The following is a 20,202-nucleotide window of genomic DNA, read 5'->3' on the forward strand; positions in this document are numbered from 1 at the left end:
ACACAATCAAAAGCCTTTGCGTAGTCAATAAAGCACAGGTAAACATCTTTCTGATAGTCTCTGCTTTCAGCCAAGATCCATCGGATATCAACAATGATATCCTTGTTCCTCGGGCTATTCTGAATCTGGCTTGAGCCTCTGGAGGTTCTCTGTCAATGTATGCTTGTAGCTGTTTCTGTATTACCTTTGGTAAAACTTTATTCACATGGGATATCAAAGAGATTGTCTGATGATTTCCGCATTCTGTTGGATCACCTCTCTTTGGAATGGGCACAAATACGAATCTCTTCCAATCAGTTGACCAGACAGTCGTCTTCCAAATTTCTTGGCAGAGATGAGTGAGTGCCTCCTGTGCTGCCTCACTTTCTTGAAAGATTTCAATTTTTGTTCCATCAATTCCTGGTGCCTTGTTCTTTGCCAATTCCTTCAATGCACCTTGGTATCCAAATGCATACCATATTTAAATGCATCAGTTTTCTCTGGTCTTCCTTATTCATTCTCATGTATAGGAAATGGTTGAAAGTACCATAGCTTTCATCAAGCATACCTCATCATTAATATCACATGGGAAAAAAAATTGTGCTAAAGGTAATTAAAAAGCTGTTGTAGCAGCACATCAAAGGAAACTGCCGGAAATTTATCTTCGATTCAGAAGAGGATGTGGAACTAGGGTTATTGCTGACATCAGATGGATCTTGGCTAAAAGCAGAGAATACTAGGAAGATGTTTACTTGTGCTTTACTGATATGCAAAGGCTTTCAACTGTGTGGACCATGACAAACTGTAGATAACACTGGGAAGAATGGGTACTCCAGAATACTTAATTGTGCTCATGAGGAACTTGTACATACACCAAGAGGCAGTTGTTTGAACAGACCAAGGGGATATTGAGTGGTTTAAACTCAAGAAAGTTGTGTGCCAGAGTTGTATCCTTTCACCATAGTTAATCAGTCTATATACTGGATTAATTATGGGAGAAGCTGGATTATATGAAGAAGAATGCAGCAAAAGGATTCGAGGAAGACTCATTAGCAACCTGTAATTTGCAGGTAATACAGCCTTGCTTGCTGGAAGCAAAGGGGACTTAAAATACTGATGAAGACCAAAGACTACAGCTTTCAGTATGGATTGCATTCAAAGTAAAGAATGATATTTTCTGTTGATTCATATGCATTTTGAAGTTGGACAATGAGTAAGGAAGACCATACAGGAATTGATGCATTTGAACTATGGTGTTGGAGAAGAATATTAAAAGTACCATGGACTGCCAGAATAACAAACAAATCTGTGTTGGAAGAAGTACAACTAGAATGTTCCTTAGAAGTCAACATGGCAAGACTTCTCTCAGATAAGACATGCAAGTAGGAGGGCCCAGGCACTGGAGAACAACATTATGATTGGTAAAGTGGAGGGTCATCAAAAATAGGAAGACCCCAAGGTAGTGGATTGACAAATTGACAGCAGCAATGGGTTCAAATGTAACAACAATTATGAGGATGGCATAGAACTGGGCAATGTTTTATTCTATTGTGTATCAGGTCACTGTGATTTGGAACCAACATGATGGCACCTAGCAACAACAATAGCATCTACTCTGAAACCTGAAGAACTAGATAATGCCCAACTACCACTACCAGCTGTCCTGATCATGGCCATAAAAGATGGATCCAGACAGAACAGGACGAAAACAGAACAGAACTCATAGTGCTAAAAAGTTGAGATTTAATTGGACCAGTTGAGACTAAAGGACTCCCTGAGGTACTTCCTAATCCCAGAACCAAACTATCCCCTAAAATCATCTTTTAGCAAAATAGCAGATTGGCACACAAAATAAAGGATATTACCCATGAATTCAGGGCTCTATTATAAAACCGTCTTTATGAGATCAAAAGGCCAACAGTTAACTCCAAAGCAAAGATGAGAAGTAAAGGGGCCAGGGAAACTAGAGCACTAGAAATGGAATAATCAGAATGCAATTAAAGAGAATGCTGACTCACTGTAAAAATTGTAGCTAATGTCACAGACAACTTGTACAGAAATTGTCAAATGGGAACCTAGTTTACAATGTAAACTTTCACCGTAATGTTGGAGGAGCAGTGCTTCTTAGACATGTTTCCAGCAGCTCTGTTCGCATGTTCTTAATCCAAAAGTCCTGATGGTGCAATGGTTCAATGTTTGGCTACTAACCAAAAAGTCCAAACTCCGTGATTGTTTTGCAGGAGAAATAAAGATTTACAGCCTTGGAAACCCTGTGGGGGCTAGGGATGGACAGTTCTAGGGTCACTATGTTGTTGTTGTTATGTGCTGTTGAGTTGGTTCCAACTCCAAGCGTCCCTGTATTGATAGGGTTTCTGCAGCTTTAAATCTCCGAGGGAGCAGAAAGCCTCATTTTCTGTAAGTTGAAATAACTTGATAGTAGTGAGTTTGGATTTTATTTGTCTGTGTGGGTGTGTGTCTTATCCAGAAAATAAGACCAAAATGAAGCTTCACTGGCTCAACCCTGGCACCTTCACTCAGAAAGTCCCAGTGTCCTGTGTCACCTAGGGGGTACAGTTAGGAGAGCTATGGTGTGGAGTGGTGGCCTCACATGCTGGTCACCTTCATTCTTCTGCTTCAAGCAGAAGACTGGGTGAGAGAATTTACATACGTCCCTAGCTAGTTTTGATTTAATCCCTTCTCTCCACACGGACAGTGACTGAGAAAGTATTTGTACAGTTTTGTTCCTCTGCTGTGTCCAGTGTCAAGGTTGTGCTATTGCAAATCTGAGCATACTTTTCTACTGAGAACTCAGCTGATGGAGTTCTAACTGCTGGTGGTGGTCTGCCATGCAGTCGGTTCCCACTCACACTGACCCTGTACAGGGTTTCCAAACCTGTAGATCTTTACGGGAGCTGAAGGCCTCATCTTTCTCCCATGGAGTGGCTAGTAAATTCAAACTGCTGGCTTTGCTGTTAATGGACCGACGCAAAACCACTATGTTACCAGGACTCCTAGTTCTAACTAGAGAATGTTTTTGCTTCTGTGCTTGCTTCACACTTAGCCCTTAAATCATAGGACGCCCATCCTGAGGTGGTGGTAGTTTAGTGTCTTCCATGCAGGGGTCCCAAGTTCGATTCCCAGCCAATATACCTCGTGTGCAGCCACCACTCATCTCTCAGTGGAGGTTTGTGTGTTGCTGTGATGCTAAACAGCAGAGCTTCAAGACTGAAACAGACTAGAAAGAAAGGCCTGATGGTCTACTTCCAAAAATCAGTCAATGAAAATCACCACTAGCTGATCATGGGGGTGGTGCAGGTTGGGTAACATTTTGTTCTACTGTGCAGGGACTCACCATGAGTGAGGAGCCAACATGATGGCAGCTGACAACAACAACAATCTTGTTTGAGAGCCAACATCTCGGAAAGTGGCTGTTTTTAACTGGAGTCATTTAACCCACAGGGACAATTACAGCTGGTACTCTTGGTGGTTTCCAGATGTGATTAATTTAATTGCTTTGTGTATGCTGCCCTACTTATTAATCTTACCCACGAATTACCAACAAACTAAAGTATCAAGAGAAGATGGAAGGAAGACACAGAGTCACTGTAACAAAAGGAAATGGTTAATGTTCAACCGTCTCAAGAAGTAGCATATGATCAAGAGCCAATGATACTAAAGGAGGAAGTCCAAGGTGCATTGAAGGAATTGGCAAAGAACAAGGCACCAGGAATTGATGGAATAAAAATTGAAATCTTTCAAGCAAGTGAGGCGACACAAGAGGCACTCACTCATCTCTGCCAAGAAATTTGGAAGATGACTATCTGGCCGACTGATTGGAAGAGATCCATATTTGTGCCCATTCCAAAGAGAGGTGACCCAATGGAATGTGGAAATCATCAGACAATCTCTTTGATAGCCCATGTGAGTAAAGTTTTACTAAAGGTAATACAGAAACAGCTACAAGCATACATTGACAGAGAACTTCCAGAGGCTCAAGCCAGATTTGGAAGAGGCCGTGGAATAAGGGATATCATTGCTGATGTTCGATGAATCTTGGCTGAAAGCAGAGACTATCAGAAAGATGTTTACCTGTGCTTTATTGACTATGCAAAGGCTTTCAATTATGTGGACCATGACAAGCTATAAGCAACATTGTGAAGTATGAGTATTCTGGAACACTTAATTGTGCTCATGAAGAATCTGTACCTGGACCAAGAAGCAGTTGTTTGAACAGAACATGGGAACACTGAATGGTTTAAAATTAAGACAGGTGTACGACAGGGTTGTATTCTTTCACCATACTTACTCAACCTGTATGCTGAGCAAATAATCCAAGAAGCTGGGTTCTATGAAGAAAAATGTGACATCAGGATCGGAAGAAAACTCATTAACAACCTGCAATATGCAGATGATACAACCTTGCTTGCTGAAAATGAAGATGACTTAAAACATTTACTGATGAAGATCAAAGAGCACAGCCTTTGATATGGATAACATCTCAATGTAAAGAAAACAAAAATCCTCACCACTGGACCAATAAACAACATTCTTATCAAGACTGAAGTTGTCAAGGACTTAATTCTTCTTGTATCAACTATCAAGACTCATGGAAGCAGCAGTCAAGAAATCAGACGATGCATTGCATAGGCAAACCTGCTACACAAGACCTTTTTAAAGTGTTGAAAAGCAAAGATGTCAGCTTGAGGACTAAGGTGCGCCTGACCCAAGCCATGGTATTTTCAATAACCTCATGTGCATGCAAAAGCTGGACAGTGAATAAGGAAGACCGTAGAAGAACTTATGCTTTTATGGCGTTGGAGAAGAATATTGAAAGTGCCATGGGCTGCCAAACAAACCAATAGATCTGTTTTGGAAGAAGTGATGCCAGAGTGCTCCTTAGAGACCAGAATGGCCAAAGTTCATCTCTCATACTTCAGACATATTGTCAGGAAGGACCAGTCGCTGGAGAAGGATATATCATATTTGGTAAGGTGGAGGGTCAGAGAAAAAGAGGAAGACCTCCAACGATATAGATTGGCCAAGTGGCAGCATCGATGGACTCAAGCGTGGCAACAGTAGTGAGGTTGGCCCAGGATCGGGCAGTGTTTTGTTCTGCTGTGCATAAGGTCTCTATGAGTTGGCACTGACTTGATGGCACCTAACAACAACAACGTGTAGAGTTCTGAAACCCAAACTAGTGAATCAAGTATAATGTTAAGCCTCCACGATGTGTCATTCCTTCCCTCGTCTCTTCATTCTGGTTTCTTACTAAAACCTAGAAAGATATGTTCTATGTTGGAAAGCCTGAGAGGTCATTCCATGAACTTTTTGAAGCCTACTCCTATGTATTCTATTTAGTAGTTTATTAAAAATATTATTCTTCATGGCTCATCTGTTCTCCTTATTGTCAGTGATTTTTGCTCCCATAGCCCATTGCACAGATGGAAGGACTGAGGTTTGTCTAGGCTCAATGGCCCACCCAGGGTCACACAGTCCTTCCCTGGCAGAGACAGTAGCAGAAATATGTTGTCTGATACTGGGTCTGGAGTTCTGCGTCCTGCCTGTAGAGTACCTTGGGATGAGGCTTTGCGTTGTAACTAATGGGCATGCCAACCATTTTTGCACGTTCTTAGCTAAACACATGGCTTCGGTTTAAAAATTAATGACTACATAATAGACATTTCTATTTCCCAAGAGTTTGGACATGTTATATTTTCTTTTCTTCTCTGACAGAAATCCGACATCCAGGACAGTGTCTGCTACAAGACCCAGCTCTACCAGATAGAAAAGTGCAGGTCCACTAACGAGCCCTATGAGGTGGGTAACAGTTGAATCAAAGCCAGGAATACCTAGAAGAAATTGCATCAGTGGGGGAACATGTAAATGAAATCATTTATTGTGGGACACGGGAGTTACAAAAGACTAATATTCACTGTCTTAGTTTCATCAACCTTCTGTAACAGAAATACCACAAGTGGGGTGCCTATAAAGGACAGAAATTCATTTTCTCATAGTTTTAGAAGTTAACAGTCCAAATTGTGGTCTCAGCCATGCCTATGCCTTCTGTGAATCTCTCCGTTCGTTCTGATGTCTGTCCATGATCCTTGGAGTTGCTTTGCTTCTAGAAGATTCTCACATGGAGTCTGTCTTTTCTTCTGTGTGTACATCTCTGTGTCTCATCTGGTCTTTTTATAACTCAGACATGATTAGCTTAAGGGTTCATTCTACACTGGTAGGACCTCAACTGGTAGCTGTTGAAGTTCTACTCCCCATTACCTATGAATTTGACCTTGTTTGGCAATAAGATCTCTGAAGAAGTACCAGTAAAGTCAACATGAGATCATAAAAAAGAAGGGTCATATGAAACATCTCTTTTTGGGTTGTAGGAGACACAATTCAACCCACAAGAGCAGGAATAGTAGACTAGAAAAACGTACTTTTTCATCCAAAAAACTTTCCCAGCCCTCTTCTTCCTTTCTTCTCCCAATGCTAAGTATTGCATTCATTTACATTTTCATGCATTTTTCACCTCTTAGAGATCACACAGTGGTTTTCATCATTAGGTACTCACTGGAATTACCCAGGGAGCTTTAAAAAAATATTGATGTCCAACTTCTGTTCCCCAGGATTCCGTGGCATGGACATCCAGATGTTTCATTGCTCCAGGCTATTCTAATCTGTAGTCACAGTTAAGAACCGTAATTTGGCTCCCGAGAGATGATGGCCCCACTGTGAGTGTAATAATTAATCTTGTGTGTCAACTGGACTAGGCTCTGGTTCCCAGTGGTTTGGTCAAACACTAGTCTAGTTCCTGTCATGGAACGGTGATTAAATCAATGATTAATACGTCACCAGGGCTCCACTGGGTTGTCTTAGGTGCTCAGTAAGTATTTACAAAGATGAACAAGCAAGTGTATCAAGTGATCTTGACCCATGTCTCAGAAAATGGATAGAATTTAGATATGGAACAGGAGAGGGTGGAACATTCTAGGTGGAGCACCTGGAATAATAAAAGTAATGGCGTTGCGTACAGCATACGACACAAGTCCCTTGTCATCATCACTCTGTTGGGACTGTTTTAGGGTTGGTCATCTGTACTGAAGGCATTCTGCCTCGGGTCCAGAGATGCAGAATTCACTGGTAGGCTTCCCTGGTTCTCCGTATAGATTTGCCTCTTCTGTTGCTGTTAGTATCTGTCAAGTCTGCACTTGCTCATGGTGACCTCGTGTATAACAAAATGAAGCACTGTCCAGTCCTGTGCAATCCTCACAATCATTCATAAGCTTGAGTCCATTGCTGTAGCCATGGGTCAATCCATCTCTTGTAGAGTTTTCTTTGTTTTTGCTGACCCTCTACATTACCAACCCTGATGTCTTTTTTGAAGCAATTGGTCTTTTCTGATGTCCAAAGGAAGTAAGCTGGAACATTCTGGTTGTATATCTCCTAAGACTGATTTGTTCATTCTCATGGAAGTCCATCATTCTCCTCAATGCATCAACTCTTCTGTCTTTCTTTTTCATTGTCCAACTTTCTCATGCCTATTAGGGGATTGAAAACACACATTTTAATCATCAAAATGACATTTTAAGCACATTAAAGAGATCTCTTTTGGCAGATTGCCCAGTGCAATACACCATTTGATTTCTTGACTGCCTCCTTAGGGCCTCAGTAGTACAAACTTAGGTGCCCTGGGTGCCCTGTGTATATGCCCTAAATCTCTTCTAAGCGACTTTGTTGACATTTGTGCCCACTACTGCCCTTGTACTGGAGCCTCGGGTCTCTGTGATGTGTGTCAGAAGGTGCCTGAACTGTGTTTGGAGCCTTTTTTTTCCACCCAGACTCTTTTTCTCTAATGATTACTTCACTTGTCCTGAAAACACATGGTGTACACTTCAGACATCGGTTGAAATATTTAATGGTTAGAGTTTAAATAGGAACACTAATGGGAAAACAAGATTTCAATTTTCTATGATCCATTTGTTTTCTCCAAACTGAAGCAATATTTCTGCTAATTAAATTACAGGCTATGACTAGATTATCCAACTTGTCTCCTTTGGAACCCAGAAAATGAATTACAGCCTATTAGAATATGTGCTAGGGAGGTCTGAAAGAGCCCTGATTTTATAAGTAAAGCCCGCTCAGGGCTTCTGGGGGTTTTGTTATGGTTGTCATCAGCTGGTCCCAGAGGAAAGTTCCAAGACATTGAATGGGGGTGTGGCTAGGGGTGGGGTGGGACAAGGGAGCAATGAATAGGAGTTTCAAGTTGTCTCTGATCTGGCTCAGGGTCTGTGTCTCCCAGGGATGTCATGAAACTGAATCCATGCCCTAAGTCCAAGTAATAGCCTCTTTGTCTTCAGTTCTTTTTTCCTAGGAGACAAAGGAGCGGAATTAGTTTGAAAAACCCTCCCTCTGGGGGTTACAGTGCTGTGACTTGGACTTTTATCATTTTCTCTACCTCTTCTTCCTGCCCAAGACAGACTATCTGTGAAAGTGGGACACATACCCCATCTAAGAACACTGAGTCGAGAGATTCCTCTTCCTATATAAACTGAGCCCTTGAGGACTGGAGGGATGAAGAAGAGGCTGTCATTGTTTCAAAACTGGCTTATTAACGCCAGAGTCCCTGGGTGCTACTGATGGGTAATGCACTAGTTTCCTAATGAAAAGGTTAGAAGTTAGAAGAGGTGCCTCAGAAGAACGGCCTGGCAATTTACTTCCCAAAAATCTACCACTGAAAGCTCTATGGGTCACAGTTACACTATGACATACATGATGTCACTGTGAGGTGGGGTCAACTTGACAGTAGCTGCTTTTTAAAAAAAAAAATTAAAACCACCAGGACAGAAGTTTTTTTTTGTTTTTTTTCCGTTAACACCTTGAAAAAATAATGCTACTGTGTGGAAAACTGTAAAATAGAACTAGGGGGTATTCTCCACTATGGCAAAGTAACATTGCTGCTTATTGAAAGGTAAAATATTAGAATGTTCACTTCATGTCTGATTTCAAAACCTGGAAAACTTTAAATGAAGTTTGATATCAGGAAGAACGAATTTGTGTTTGAAATCAGAATGGTAGTTACCTTTGGGGACAAGGATGCTGGGAGAGGACATGGAGGAGACTGCTGAGGGCTGGCTGGACTTTGTTTCTTGATCTGTGTTGTGCTGCTAGTAAAAACACACAGACTTGTTTATTCATCATGAGTGTACTGTTTTGTGTTCTAAACTTCAATGGAAGTGTCTTTGTATTAGATCCCTCGGGCTGTAGTAACAAAACACCATAATACACAGGCAGCTAATAAACACAAAAATTCATTGTCTCATAGTTCTGGAAGCTAGAAGTCCAAATCAGGATATCAGCCATGTTGATTCCTTCCAAGGCTCTGAAAAATAGTCTTCCCCGTGCATCTTCCCTAGATCTGGTAGTAGCATTGGGCATTCTTCTCCTTGAATGTGCATCTTCACATGGTGACCTTAATTTGTCTCCCTGTCTCGGAGTCCCTCCTCTTTCATACACACTACAATCACAGAGAATTAGGACCCATCCCACTCCTGTATAGGAGCCCTAGTAATATAGTGCATTACAAACTGGGCAGCTAACTACAAGGTCTGCAGCTCAAATCTACCAGCTGCTCCGAGAGAAAAAAAGGAAGCCTTCTGTTGCCGTAAAGACTTACAGCCTCAGATTTACAGGTCACCATGAGTTGGAACCAACTCGGTGGCACACAACCACCACCAACTACTTTTATATGACCTCATATTAACATAACTGATAACATCTCCAAGGTTCCTATTTCCAAACAAGGTCAAATTGGACTTCACCATGGCTTTTTGGAAGAACATAGTTTGATCCATAACAGTCTCAACATGACAGCCTTAAGCTTCGATGGCAAGTTTACCTAGAAAATCTTTTTAATGCATAAATTAGGACATCTGCTGCTTGTTTCCATGACTTTTCAGGAGTTTGGTTTCTTGTCTGTAAACACTGAAAAGGACAGTTTGCAACAGAAGCTGCAGAGGAAATAGTAGCGAGTAGATCTTAGGGAATAAACAGCAGATGTAGCTTCCTGAACTGTTGAAAATGCTGCTTTTCACAGGCCTCCCTGGACACCTGGACAAGAGACCTTGAATTCCCTGCTGTGCAGGTAAGAACAAGTTGCATTATGATCCTAAAAGGTTGGATGGACTCTGCTCAGGGTGGCCCGCCCCTCCCTCTGAACCGGAACTAAAACATGCAGACTCCTACTTGGGAGTCTGTCTGCCAAGTGCTGCACTCTCCCCTGCAGTTGGTGTTTCCTATATTTAATTATATTTAATTGGCTGGGGTTTGGGGATTTGGTTTTGTTATAACTGCACATCCTGGCTTTGCATTTGTGTTTTTACCTACGTGAGAAGTAGGGTTTGCAATAGCCCAGAAATTCCAGGCTCTGTGGCTTAATTTATGAGCCAAACCTCTTTTTCTCAACTCACTCTTGTATTTCTCTGCTGCAAATCAGAACTTGGTGGTTTCTCCTTACGTAATGGAAAGCAGACTCCCTGGGCCCATGGGCCATTTCAGGTGCATGTGATTGGTACCTGGTTCCTCTCTGCTGTGCCAGACAGGCAGGCAAGGGCTCATGTAGCATCAAGGGACCTCAGACTCCAGAGACATCCATGCTGGAGTTAACAGAGTTACTCAAAGAAGATAGCTTCTGCTCATCTCAAACCACCAGGGCCTCCCTGCTGCTGGACTCACCTTAGCCAGAACTGCAGTGCATCCTACGTTGACAATAGGGGCAACAGCTTCTGCTCTGTTCAGTGGATGCATTTGCTGTTCAGAGGATAATGTAGGTGTGATGCGGGAGTTCATTTTAGACTCAAGTACATGGGAACAAACCTCTTGGTTGCAAATGAGGAAGTGACTGGCACAGGGTCCCTTGATGAGTTACTGAAAGAGCCAAGAATGGGTTCCAGATTTCCTGGCCGAACTACAAACATGACTGATGTCACTGGTACATCACCCTACAAAGCAAAGCCCAGACTGAGGGCGAGAGGGCTTGGCTACTTGGAATGTAAGAGCCTGGAGTTATTCTTCTATAGCTGCTGCCTTGGAAGTGTTGGAGGCCCTGCCTCTGGGGACCAGCACCCCCAGCTCAGACCCCAGAGGGAGAGAACCAGGCTCCTGGAAGCTGCAGATATCACCCTTCAGAAGATCTGTGGATCATCACCATCTTCGTCTCCTAGGTTTGCTATGACAATAGACCTCAAAGTAGGAGACTTTAAAGAGCAAGAATTCGTTTTCTCACAATTCTGGAGGCTACAAGTCCAAATCAGAGTGTTGGCCATGTTGATTCCTTCTGAAGCTTCTGAGAGAGAATCGGTCCCATGGCTCTCCCCTAGCTTCTGCAAGCTCCTACAAACCTTGCTATTCCTTGGCCTATAGCTATGTCTGCTTCCATCATCACATGGCCTCCCATTCTTTGTCTTCTTTTGCAAGGATGCCACTCAGATGGACTTAGGTCCCACTGTCATGTTAACTAACAACATTGCAGAAAATCATCTTCCCAAACAAGGTCATCTTCACAGGGACCCGGGGTGCGGGAACTTCAATACATCTTGTTGGAGGACACACTTCAATCTAGAACACTCACTGGCTTCTTCTTCTCTTCACGACAGTAGAGGTGTATTGTGTAGTTGATCCTTTCTGAAGTCACATTTCCAGAACGTCCAGGATTGCCTTTCCAAATGCCCATGCCAGTCTGCAGTGGGTAGAAGATGAGTTCAAGAAAATCAGAACCAGTGTCCCCACTGAATAGTTTTCATCTTGCCTAGATAGGTCTGGTGAAAAGAGATGGGGATAAATAAGATTCTTACAATTCAACAGTGAGTAATTGTTATCGTGACTAATTGTGACTGTCACAACTGTGAAGGTAGAAGTTTTGTAACGAAAAGGGGGGAATGGTTAATCTTACAGTCCAGAAACAGAGGACCCTGGGACCATCAAGTGAGAAGAGCATAAGTGGAATGTGATACCTTATCCAGAGAAGCAGTGACACTAAAGATGGAGGCAGAGATGGGGACATGGAGAGAGGGAGCAGCTGAGGACTCTAGACTCATGGAAAGAGAGGGACTGAATGCTGGCAGCTAGGAGGCACACTTGCAGAATGTGCCCTTTAGTTGTTTAAATGATTATATATTCCTGAGTGTTTTTGTGTACATCTCTCCCCCACAACCTCAACTCCCCCCTGCCCCCTCAAAAAAAAGGAAAACAGAGGGGATGGAAGCAAATACTGTTGAATGGTGATGCATGGAGGTGATTGTAATCATTGTAATGAAATGATGGTGTAAAGCCGATGTTCTCCCATGTAAACTATCACTCGGTTCACAATAAACAAGAAAAGAAAACTAGAACTGTTGTATATGTAGGTTGCAGTTGTAGCCTCTGTGGTCCCCTCTCTGATCTGCTTTTAGGGGTGCAGGACTGTTCCCTGAATGGCAAACAGGATCTGCTTCAAATGGAGAGCTGGAATTCCGTGGTCTACCCCCAAAGGTCCAGAGGGTGGATGGGAAACGTTGGGAGGCGGGGAGCTGAAGAAGTTAAAGAATCCTACAGGCAGCCCACAGTTGTGTGTTAATGCAGGAGGATGCATCTAGAAGGAGGAATGTAACTAGTCCCTCTGAAGATATTTTTCTGTTACATAAGGCAATTTAGTGTCATGCTCCTTAGGAAATTTCTTTTTGAAAAAAATAGGCCATGCAAATGAAAAGGTATAATTGAATGATCGGTTTACACATTTTATCGTATGTGCTTAAAGGGCAGTAAAATTGGCTGGCTGCAAACAAACATGATTTCTGAGGACTTTTGACCCTTCACCCATGGACTGACCCAATGAAAGTCCCTTCAGGGAACAGTTGTGAGGGGAATTCTTGGCATCAACCTAGAAATCATCGAGTCTTTTAGGCTGGAGGGGAAGGAAAGTTCTGAGGGATTGTGGAGGAAGTGCCAGCACTCAGGATCCTGGAATTGAGTTCACCAAGGATGGCCTTGGCTGGAATTTTGATTGACCCTTTTTCCTACTCCACAGCTGGCTCTCTGCTCGCCATCATCCTATGGTCAGTTACAGTAGAGATTTCCAGAGCCAGCCGTGGCCTCTTTCCTCAGAAAATTAGTGTGCTGTGTACCTCTCTGGCCTAATAAACTATCTGGTCAGTGACACTGGCCCCCGGAAACTTTGCATCTTAATCCTTTATCTTTGGAGAGCCAAGAGAAGGGTTGAAAGGAGAGAAACAAACCTATAAGGCCCTGGCGGCTTTCTAAGCACAGGTGACATAGGTTGCAAAGATTTTCTTATTGTTTAGAAAGCAATCCTGAAAAAGGAGGGACTACAATTTTGTTTTGTTTTTTTTTCTTCTGAATATTGTTTAAAAAATTATGACCAAAGTGCATTTAATTTTCTTTTCTTGTTTAAAGATAGAACTGTTAAATTTTGTATAAAAATAGAGATAGAACCAAACAAGAGGAGGAAATTCTTCTGGACATTTCAGGAAAGGCCAGCCAGTGGGTTGGGGTGTGAAAGCTTTTCCTCTTTGTCTCAGAAAAGGTTACTGGTAGTGTTTCACGGAATAGAGAGGGAATTGTGGTGGTCCTCTACTGGCCTTGACCAGGAAAACCTGGATCACATGACCTCCACAGCAGCCCTGTTAATAGCCTGGACCACACAGCTTCCCCCACAGTATCCCACGTGACAATCTGGACCACACAGCTTCCCTGTAGTGCCCCCAATATTGTCTTCAGGAGCCCTAGGAATACAGCTAGGCACCACCTCTGCCTCAGTGACTGGATCCCAGCATTTCTTCTTGGCCATCTGACTTCAAGAAGGCAATATTGAGTCAAGGGTTAAGAGCACCACCTTCAGGGTTCTTGTTCTCATTCTGACTTTTGATGGGGCTCAACAGTAAATTACTTAACCACTGTAGGCTGTCTCCTCATCTTCAAGAAGGGTGACAGAACCTACCACCTCGTTGGGCACGTTTGTAATTTGAGGACTGGCGCATCATGTATCTTCAGTAAAGGCTCATGCCAGCTATTTTGATGCTGAGGAAAGAATTTCTAAAAGCTTCTCCACTCCTTTCTTCTGACCTGCCATTTCAGCTAACAGACCCCCCTCAACAGGATCTCGCTCCACCTGGTGTGGTTCACAGTTTAGCTTCCTCACTGCCTCTTTACCCTAGCCCTCCTCTCACCCTCAAAACCTGGACACAATGAATCCCAATTCAATAGAGGCTTTGGAAATCCTCACCAGAAAAGGCTACATAAAAGAGCAAGAGGAGGTTTTCTTGAGAAGCTTTTCAACAACATGCATGAAAAATAGATGAACTCTCCTGAATTGCAAATGCTTTTAAAGTTTAAGGCAAAAATGTGAAAAATCTCTCCTTTTTTTTTTTCCCTCATCCACAATAAGGTTGGAGATGTGGTTACCTCTGTTTAACAATAAACATCAAACACAGGCAAAGGATTTCTTTTTAATGGCATCACCCTTTCCAGAAGTTTGAACTCAATTAATTTAAATCAGTGCAGTTTCTACTGGCATTAGCTTCCATTTATTGAGCCTTCCTCAAAGTGTCTGGCTTTATTCCAGAGAGTGTGGGATTGAAGATATCTAAAATTGTCAAATTCACTCCCATCAGAGAGATCGTAATCAATAAAGGCAAGGCTTACAGCAAAATGGCTAAATATATGCCACTTTTAAGTACACGACTAAGTGTTCACATGACTAAGAGATGGGAAAAGCCAGTAACTCATGCCAGGGTTGCTCAGGATGATGGATTCTTACCCACAGTGTGCTGGCCATTTTTTGGCTTGACTGAACAAACTAGAATTGATGTTAAGCTGGGTGTGGCTACATTTAAAGTTGCCTTTGTACAAAGCCATTTCTGTGGGCAGATTCTTAGGACACTACTTTAAATGCAGACAGTAGATTTCCAGAAGTCCCGATCTGCTTTGCCTTTACTCCTTCAACTTGTTCCAGAATAATTGGCCTCCTAGGTTTCAGTTGTGGCGTTGGGGAAGAATATTGAATATGCCAAGGACTGCCAGAAGAGCAAACAAATTGGTCTTAGAAGAAATAAATCCGGAATGTTCCTTCGAAGCAAGGATAGCGAGTCTTCATCTCATTTATTTTGGACATATCATTAGAAAAGGCCAGTCGATAGAAAAGGATATCATAGTTGGTAAAGTGGAGGGTCTGTGAAACGAGGGAAATCCTCCTGAGACAGATGGGCACAATAGCCACAACAATGGGCTCCAAAATTGCATTGATCAAGAAGATGCTGCAAGATCAGGCTGTTCACACAGAAGGCCATCCTCAGTCAGAGCCAACTCAATGGCAACTAGCAACAACAACACAGATGACCTTGTTCGTGCTGGAGGAAGCTGGATACCATCAAAGCCTGCTTGCTGCCAAGCTGGACATTGGCTCTTCCATCCTTCAACACAAAGTCAAGAATGTACAATTTTGAAAAGCTGGAGTTAACTCTAATCCACTTGGATTCGCCTTTTTTTTTTTTTAGTTTTTATTGTGAATTGAGTGATAGTTTACATGGGAGAACATCAGCTTTACATTCATCCTATCACATTTTGTTTCATTACAATGATTATAATTCCCCTCCATGCATCATCAATCAACCAAAGGGTACATCCCTCAAGCCTGCCCCCTCGGCCGTCAGCACACAGCCCCTTTCCCTCCCTGAGTCCAGAGTCCCCAGCCGCTCCATCGCTCCACATCATCATCTCTGCCTCCATCTCTGGCATCACTTCTTCTCTGGATATGGTCCCTACTTGGATTCACCTTTTAAAGAGGAATCACTTTGTATATTCTTTTTTTGTCACAGCCACCATAGTTAATAGTCATACTATAACGTCACACCTAAGAATGCTGGGTCAGTGACAAAGAGGAAGACCCCCAGTGAGACGGATTGGCACAGTGTCAATAGCAATGGGCTCAAGCGTACCAATAGGACTTGGCAGTGTTTTATTCTGTTGTGTATAAAGTCACTATGAGTTGGAGCCAACTTAACAACACCAAGAATAGTAATGTTAACTCAACAATAACATCTACTCTTCAGTCCTTACTTAATTAACTTCCAAATAGCTCCCAAATGTCTTATATAATCTTTTTTTTTAAGTCTAAGAGTCAAAACATGATAAAGAGATTTTAGATTAAGAGACTAAAGAGATAGGTGATCAATTATTATATTTCTCTGACTACTTTATGTTTTCTCCCAATTTAAAGGATAAAAAGCCCAAAGAACAGGAAAAAAGAGGGGATTTTCTTCATTGGCCTTTTTCCAAGAAGTTGGATAAGAACCTGTCTTCACACAAGCAGGCCCATGGCTCACTCATCACACAGATCCAGGGCACCAAAGCACTCCTGAGGGACCGGAAGTCCTCCAAGCCTGGGCTCCCCGACAAAGGTGGGTCGGCTCTGGGTGACTTCTCAGGCCACACATGTTGAACTGTGGGTCTTATGTACACCCCCAAGGAGAGGAATGATTCTTGTGCTGAGTGGAATAGCAGAGTTAATACACCTGAGGCAACCCAAGAACCATAAAGCATCCAATTGTGTGGTGTTGGTCATCTGTGCAGGAAGGATTAGAGAAAGGAGAGGTGGGGATGATGCTATGAGGAGGCTTTTAATTCCATTTTTCTATGAATTTTCTGAAACCTCCTCCTTGTATGGGAACAGAGATGCACTGTGTTATGGAAGTACTTGTTGTTGTGAAGTGCCATTGAGTCGATTCCGACCCATAGTGACCCTTTGTAGGGTTTCTAAGGAGCAGCTGGTGAGCTTGAACTACCGACCTGGCAGTTCAAATGGCTTTGCAGTTTGGTGCATTAACCCACAGCGCCACACCAGAAGTCCTATGGAAGTACTTAGGTGCATGGTATCTTGGGAACAGATATCAGGGTGAATGATATTGTTGTTGTTGTTAAGTACCTTGGAGTCGGTTCCAACTCATAGCAACCCTGCACAGGGTTTCTGAGGCTGTAAATCTTTACAGGAGCAGAACGCCTCGTCTTTCTCTCATGGAGCCGCTGGTAGTCTCAAACTGCTAACCTTGAGGTTGGCAGCCTAACTTGTAACCACTACGTTACCATAGGGGATCAGAAAAGTTGGAGCTTCAAGTCTACCCTGAGGCACCTCAGAAGAAAGTCCTGGTAATCTACTTTAAAAAAAAAATCAGCTACTAAAAACCTTATGGAACATAGTTCTACTCTGAGGCACGTGGATTCACCATGAGTCGGGATCAACTCAACGACAACTGGTTTGGTTTATGTTTTGTTTATGTCAGGATCAGAGTATTCTCAGTATCCTTGGATGGCTCCTGAAACCATCCCCAATGGGCCCCACACACACACAGCTTGCTCCCACAGCAGGGCCTGCAGAAAAAAGATGCTTAAGTGGAACTTGTTCCACGTGAACTTGGCCTTATTTCCCTCAGTACCACACATGTGGGGGTTTTCCCTTTCCTTTCTGGCACAGTTTGCAAGCCTAGTTTCCAGCCTATGCCAACTCGAGATAAAAATGTTGGAGATTAGCTCACTGTCTTAAATATATAGAAGACTGTTCATCCCCGTGGAGAATTGGATGAGGCAGCAGTCAGATCAAAAGTTGTGAGGGAAATGCTCATTCCAGGGTGGGAGAGCTGAGGACTGACTTACAGATGCTCAGTTAGTTGGACTTGGCGTTCTTTGAGGGACTTTGTTGATTGCTTATCATCTGCATGCATCTGATTTATTCATAGACCCTTTGGCAGGATCAGAATTTTAAGCAACCCAAAGGGGAGTTGATGTTAAATTGATGTCTTACTTTCTGAATGCTTACTATACTAACAAATACCACAATTGTGTGACTTTAACAAACTAACTTATTTTCTCACAGTTCAGGTTAGAAGTCTGAATACAGGGCCCGACTCTGTCTCTCAGCTCTGGAGAAAGATCCTTGTTTCTTTTCAACTTCTGTCCCTTGGTGCCTTGGCAGTCTTCTTGTGGCATGATATCTTTCTTTCCCCATCTGGGCTTGTTTGCTTCTGTGCCTAATTTGCTCCTTTTAGATCTCAAGAAGGTGTGCTGGTGGTGCAATGGTTAAGTACTTGACTGCTAACTAAAAGGTTAGAGGTTCAAACTCACTAGCCACTCTGCAGGAGAAAGACCTTGTAATCTGCTCCCATATAGACCACTGTTGTTGTTAAGTGCTGTTGAGTCAGTTCTGACCCATAGCGACCCTGTGTAGGTTTCCCAAGGAACAGCTGGTGAGCGTGAACTGCCAACCTTGCTGACTTTGCAGTCTAGCTCATTAACCCACTGTGCCACACGAGGCCTCCCCCATATATATTACAGCCTTGGAAACCCTATGAGGCAGTTCTTTCTGCCCTATAGAGTCACACTATGAATAGGAATCAACTCTATGGCACACAACAACATAACTTTGTTAACATTCACAAATGGGATTATACCCACAGATATACAGTTTAGGAGTCTAACACACACTTTTGGGGACATACTTAAAACTGTTAACACTTGGTGCCATGAGGCATATGGAAACCAGAAGACCTCCCATTACCAGATCTCTGTCCACTCCATTCTAGAAAGACTGCAGGCCTTTGGGACAGTCAGATGCCATTGCTGGCCACTGTGATGAAGTGGGCAAGGTCATTGGACCTCCACTGGGTAACACAGTACCTCACAAAACTGACGCTCAGAGCAGGTGGGAGAGAAGAGATGTGCGCACGGTTTGTGTAGCTGTTTTCATGCTTTCGTTTGCTTTCTCAGTTGTAGATTCCTTCAGCTGCCGCAGTATTTTCCGCAAAGCCTCTGATTCCAATTGTGTGGCCTCTTCGTCTATGGAGTTTATCCCTGTTCCACCACCCAGGACCCCTAGAATTGTAAAGAAACCGGAGCCCCATCAGCAAGGGCCTGGAAGTGCTGGTGTTACCCCCAAGGAGGACCCCCTGATGCTGGATATGGTGCGCTCCTTCGAGTCTGTTGATCGTGTTGATCCTGCAGAACTGCTGTCCCCATCTCATCACTACCGGATTCTCAACTCCCCCATGAACTTTGCACGCAGAAATTCCAGTGAGAGAACACTCTCCCTGGTCCTGCCCACCGGAAGCACTTCACCTGTCCAGACTCCCACGCACACCACTCTGGTCTCCTTTGCTCATGAAGACAGGAACAGCCCCCTCAAAGAGGAGGGGGTGTGCTGCCCACCCCCGGTTCCCAGTAGCGGCACCACGCAGCCTTTGGGGAGCCCGAATTGTGTGAAAAGCCGTGGCAGGTTCCCCATGATGGGCATCGGGCAGATGCTGAGGAAACGACATCAGAGCCTGCAGCCTTCAGCGGATAGGCTTCTAGAGGCCAGCATGCCCCCACTGCAGCCCCTGGCCCCTGTGAGTCTCTCCTTTGACATGGCCGATGGCGTCAAAGGTCAGTGTTAACCTGGGCCAGCAGTCTTCCTGACCTATTGAAGGAAAGCATTCAAACAGGGCTGAACACAACCGTCAGGGCCTGAAGATAACAGAAGCCTCTGTGGAATATCCTTCATGGCCTCATCTCCCTGTCTGCTCCAACTTCGGAACAGCTGAAATCCAGACCCAAAGCCTGCACAATCTAACCTCGCAAGGGACCCCAGAGATGCTCTTAACCTCTAGGAGAATGGCAATGTCAGTTCTTCAGACCCTCCTACTTTCCATCCACTCATCCGCTCTCCACCTCCTTCTGCTGGACTCAGGGGTGGCTGTATTTGTTGTTAGCTGTGGCTCCTGACTCATGGTGACCGCAGTGGAATGAAATGTGCCATCCCGTCTTCAATTGTGAAGCGGATCATTGTGATGCACAGAGCTTCACTGGCTGATTTTCAGAAGTAGATTGATTGCCAAGCCCTTTGTCCTAGTCAGTCTTAGTCTAGAAGCTCTTAGTCTGTTTCACATCCTAGCCACACACAAGCCTCTGTTGACAGTCAGGTGGTGCCTGCATAGGAGGTATAATGAATGGCTGAGAATCAAACCTAGATTTCCCACATGAAGGTGAGAATTCTACGGTTGAACTACCACTACACCTGAGCTTGGGGGTGAAAGGCAGGAACTGTCCATCTGTCTGGGCCACTTGGATTACATAGACTATTAGAAGACCTTTCTTCCCTTGGTGCAATGTGTGTACTGCTCAGTGGATTGTTCTGTTTTTAGCACG

General features: G+C 43.5%; 1 protein-coding gene across 1 annotated transcript in view; it reads left to right on the forward strand.

The window, feature by feature from the left end:
* The window catches only part of LOC102831598 (hormonally up-regulated neu tumor-associated kinase-like), a 197,372-nt gene extending 177,921 nt beyond the window's left edge, over positions 1-19,451 (forward strand). The window contains exons 12-15 of the mRNA XM_006862597.1: positions 5,713-5,796; positions 10,073-10,120; positions 16,247-16,427; positions 18,793-19,451. Of these exons, the coding sequence (XP_006862659.1) occupies positions 5,713-5,796; positions 10,073-10,120; positions 16,247-16,427; positions 18,793-19,451 (972 nt within the window). The remainder of the gene's footprint in view (positions 1-5,712; positions 5,797-10,072; positions 10,121-16,246; positions 16,428-18,792) is intronic.
* The last annotated feature ends 751 nt before the right edge of the window (positions 19,452-20,202 follow it).

Source organism: Chrysochloris asiatica, unplaced genomic scaffold (genome assembly GCF_000296735.1).
Source record: "Chrysochloris asiatica unplaced genomic scaffold, ChrAsi1.0 scaffold00049, whole genome shotgun sequence".
NCBI classification, from domain to species: Eukaryota; Metazoa; Chordata; class Mammalia; order Afrosoricida; family Chrysochloridae; genus Chrysochloris; species Chrysochloris asiatica.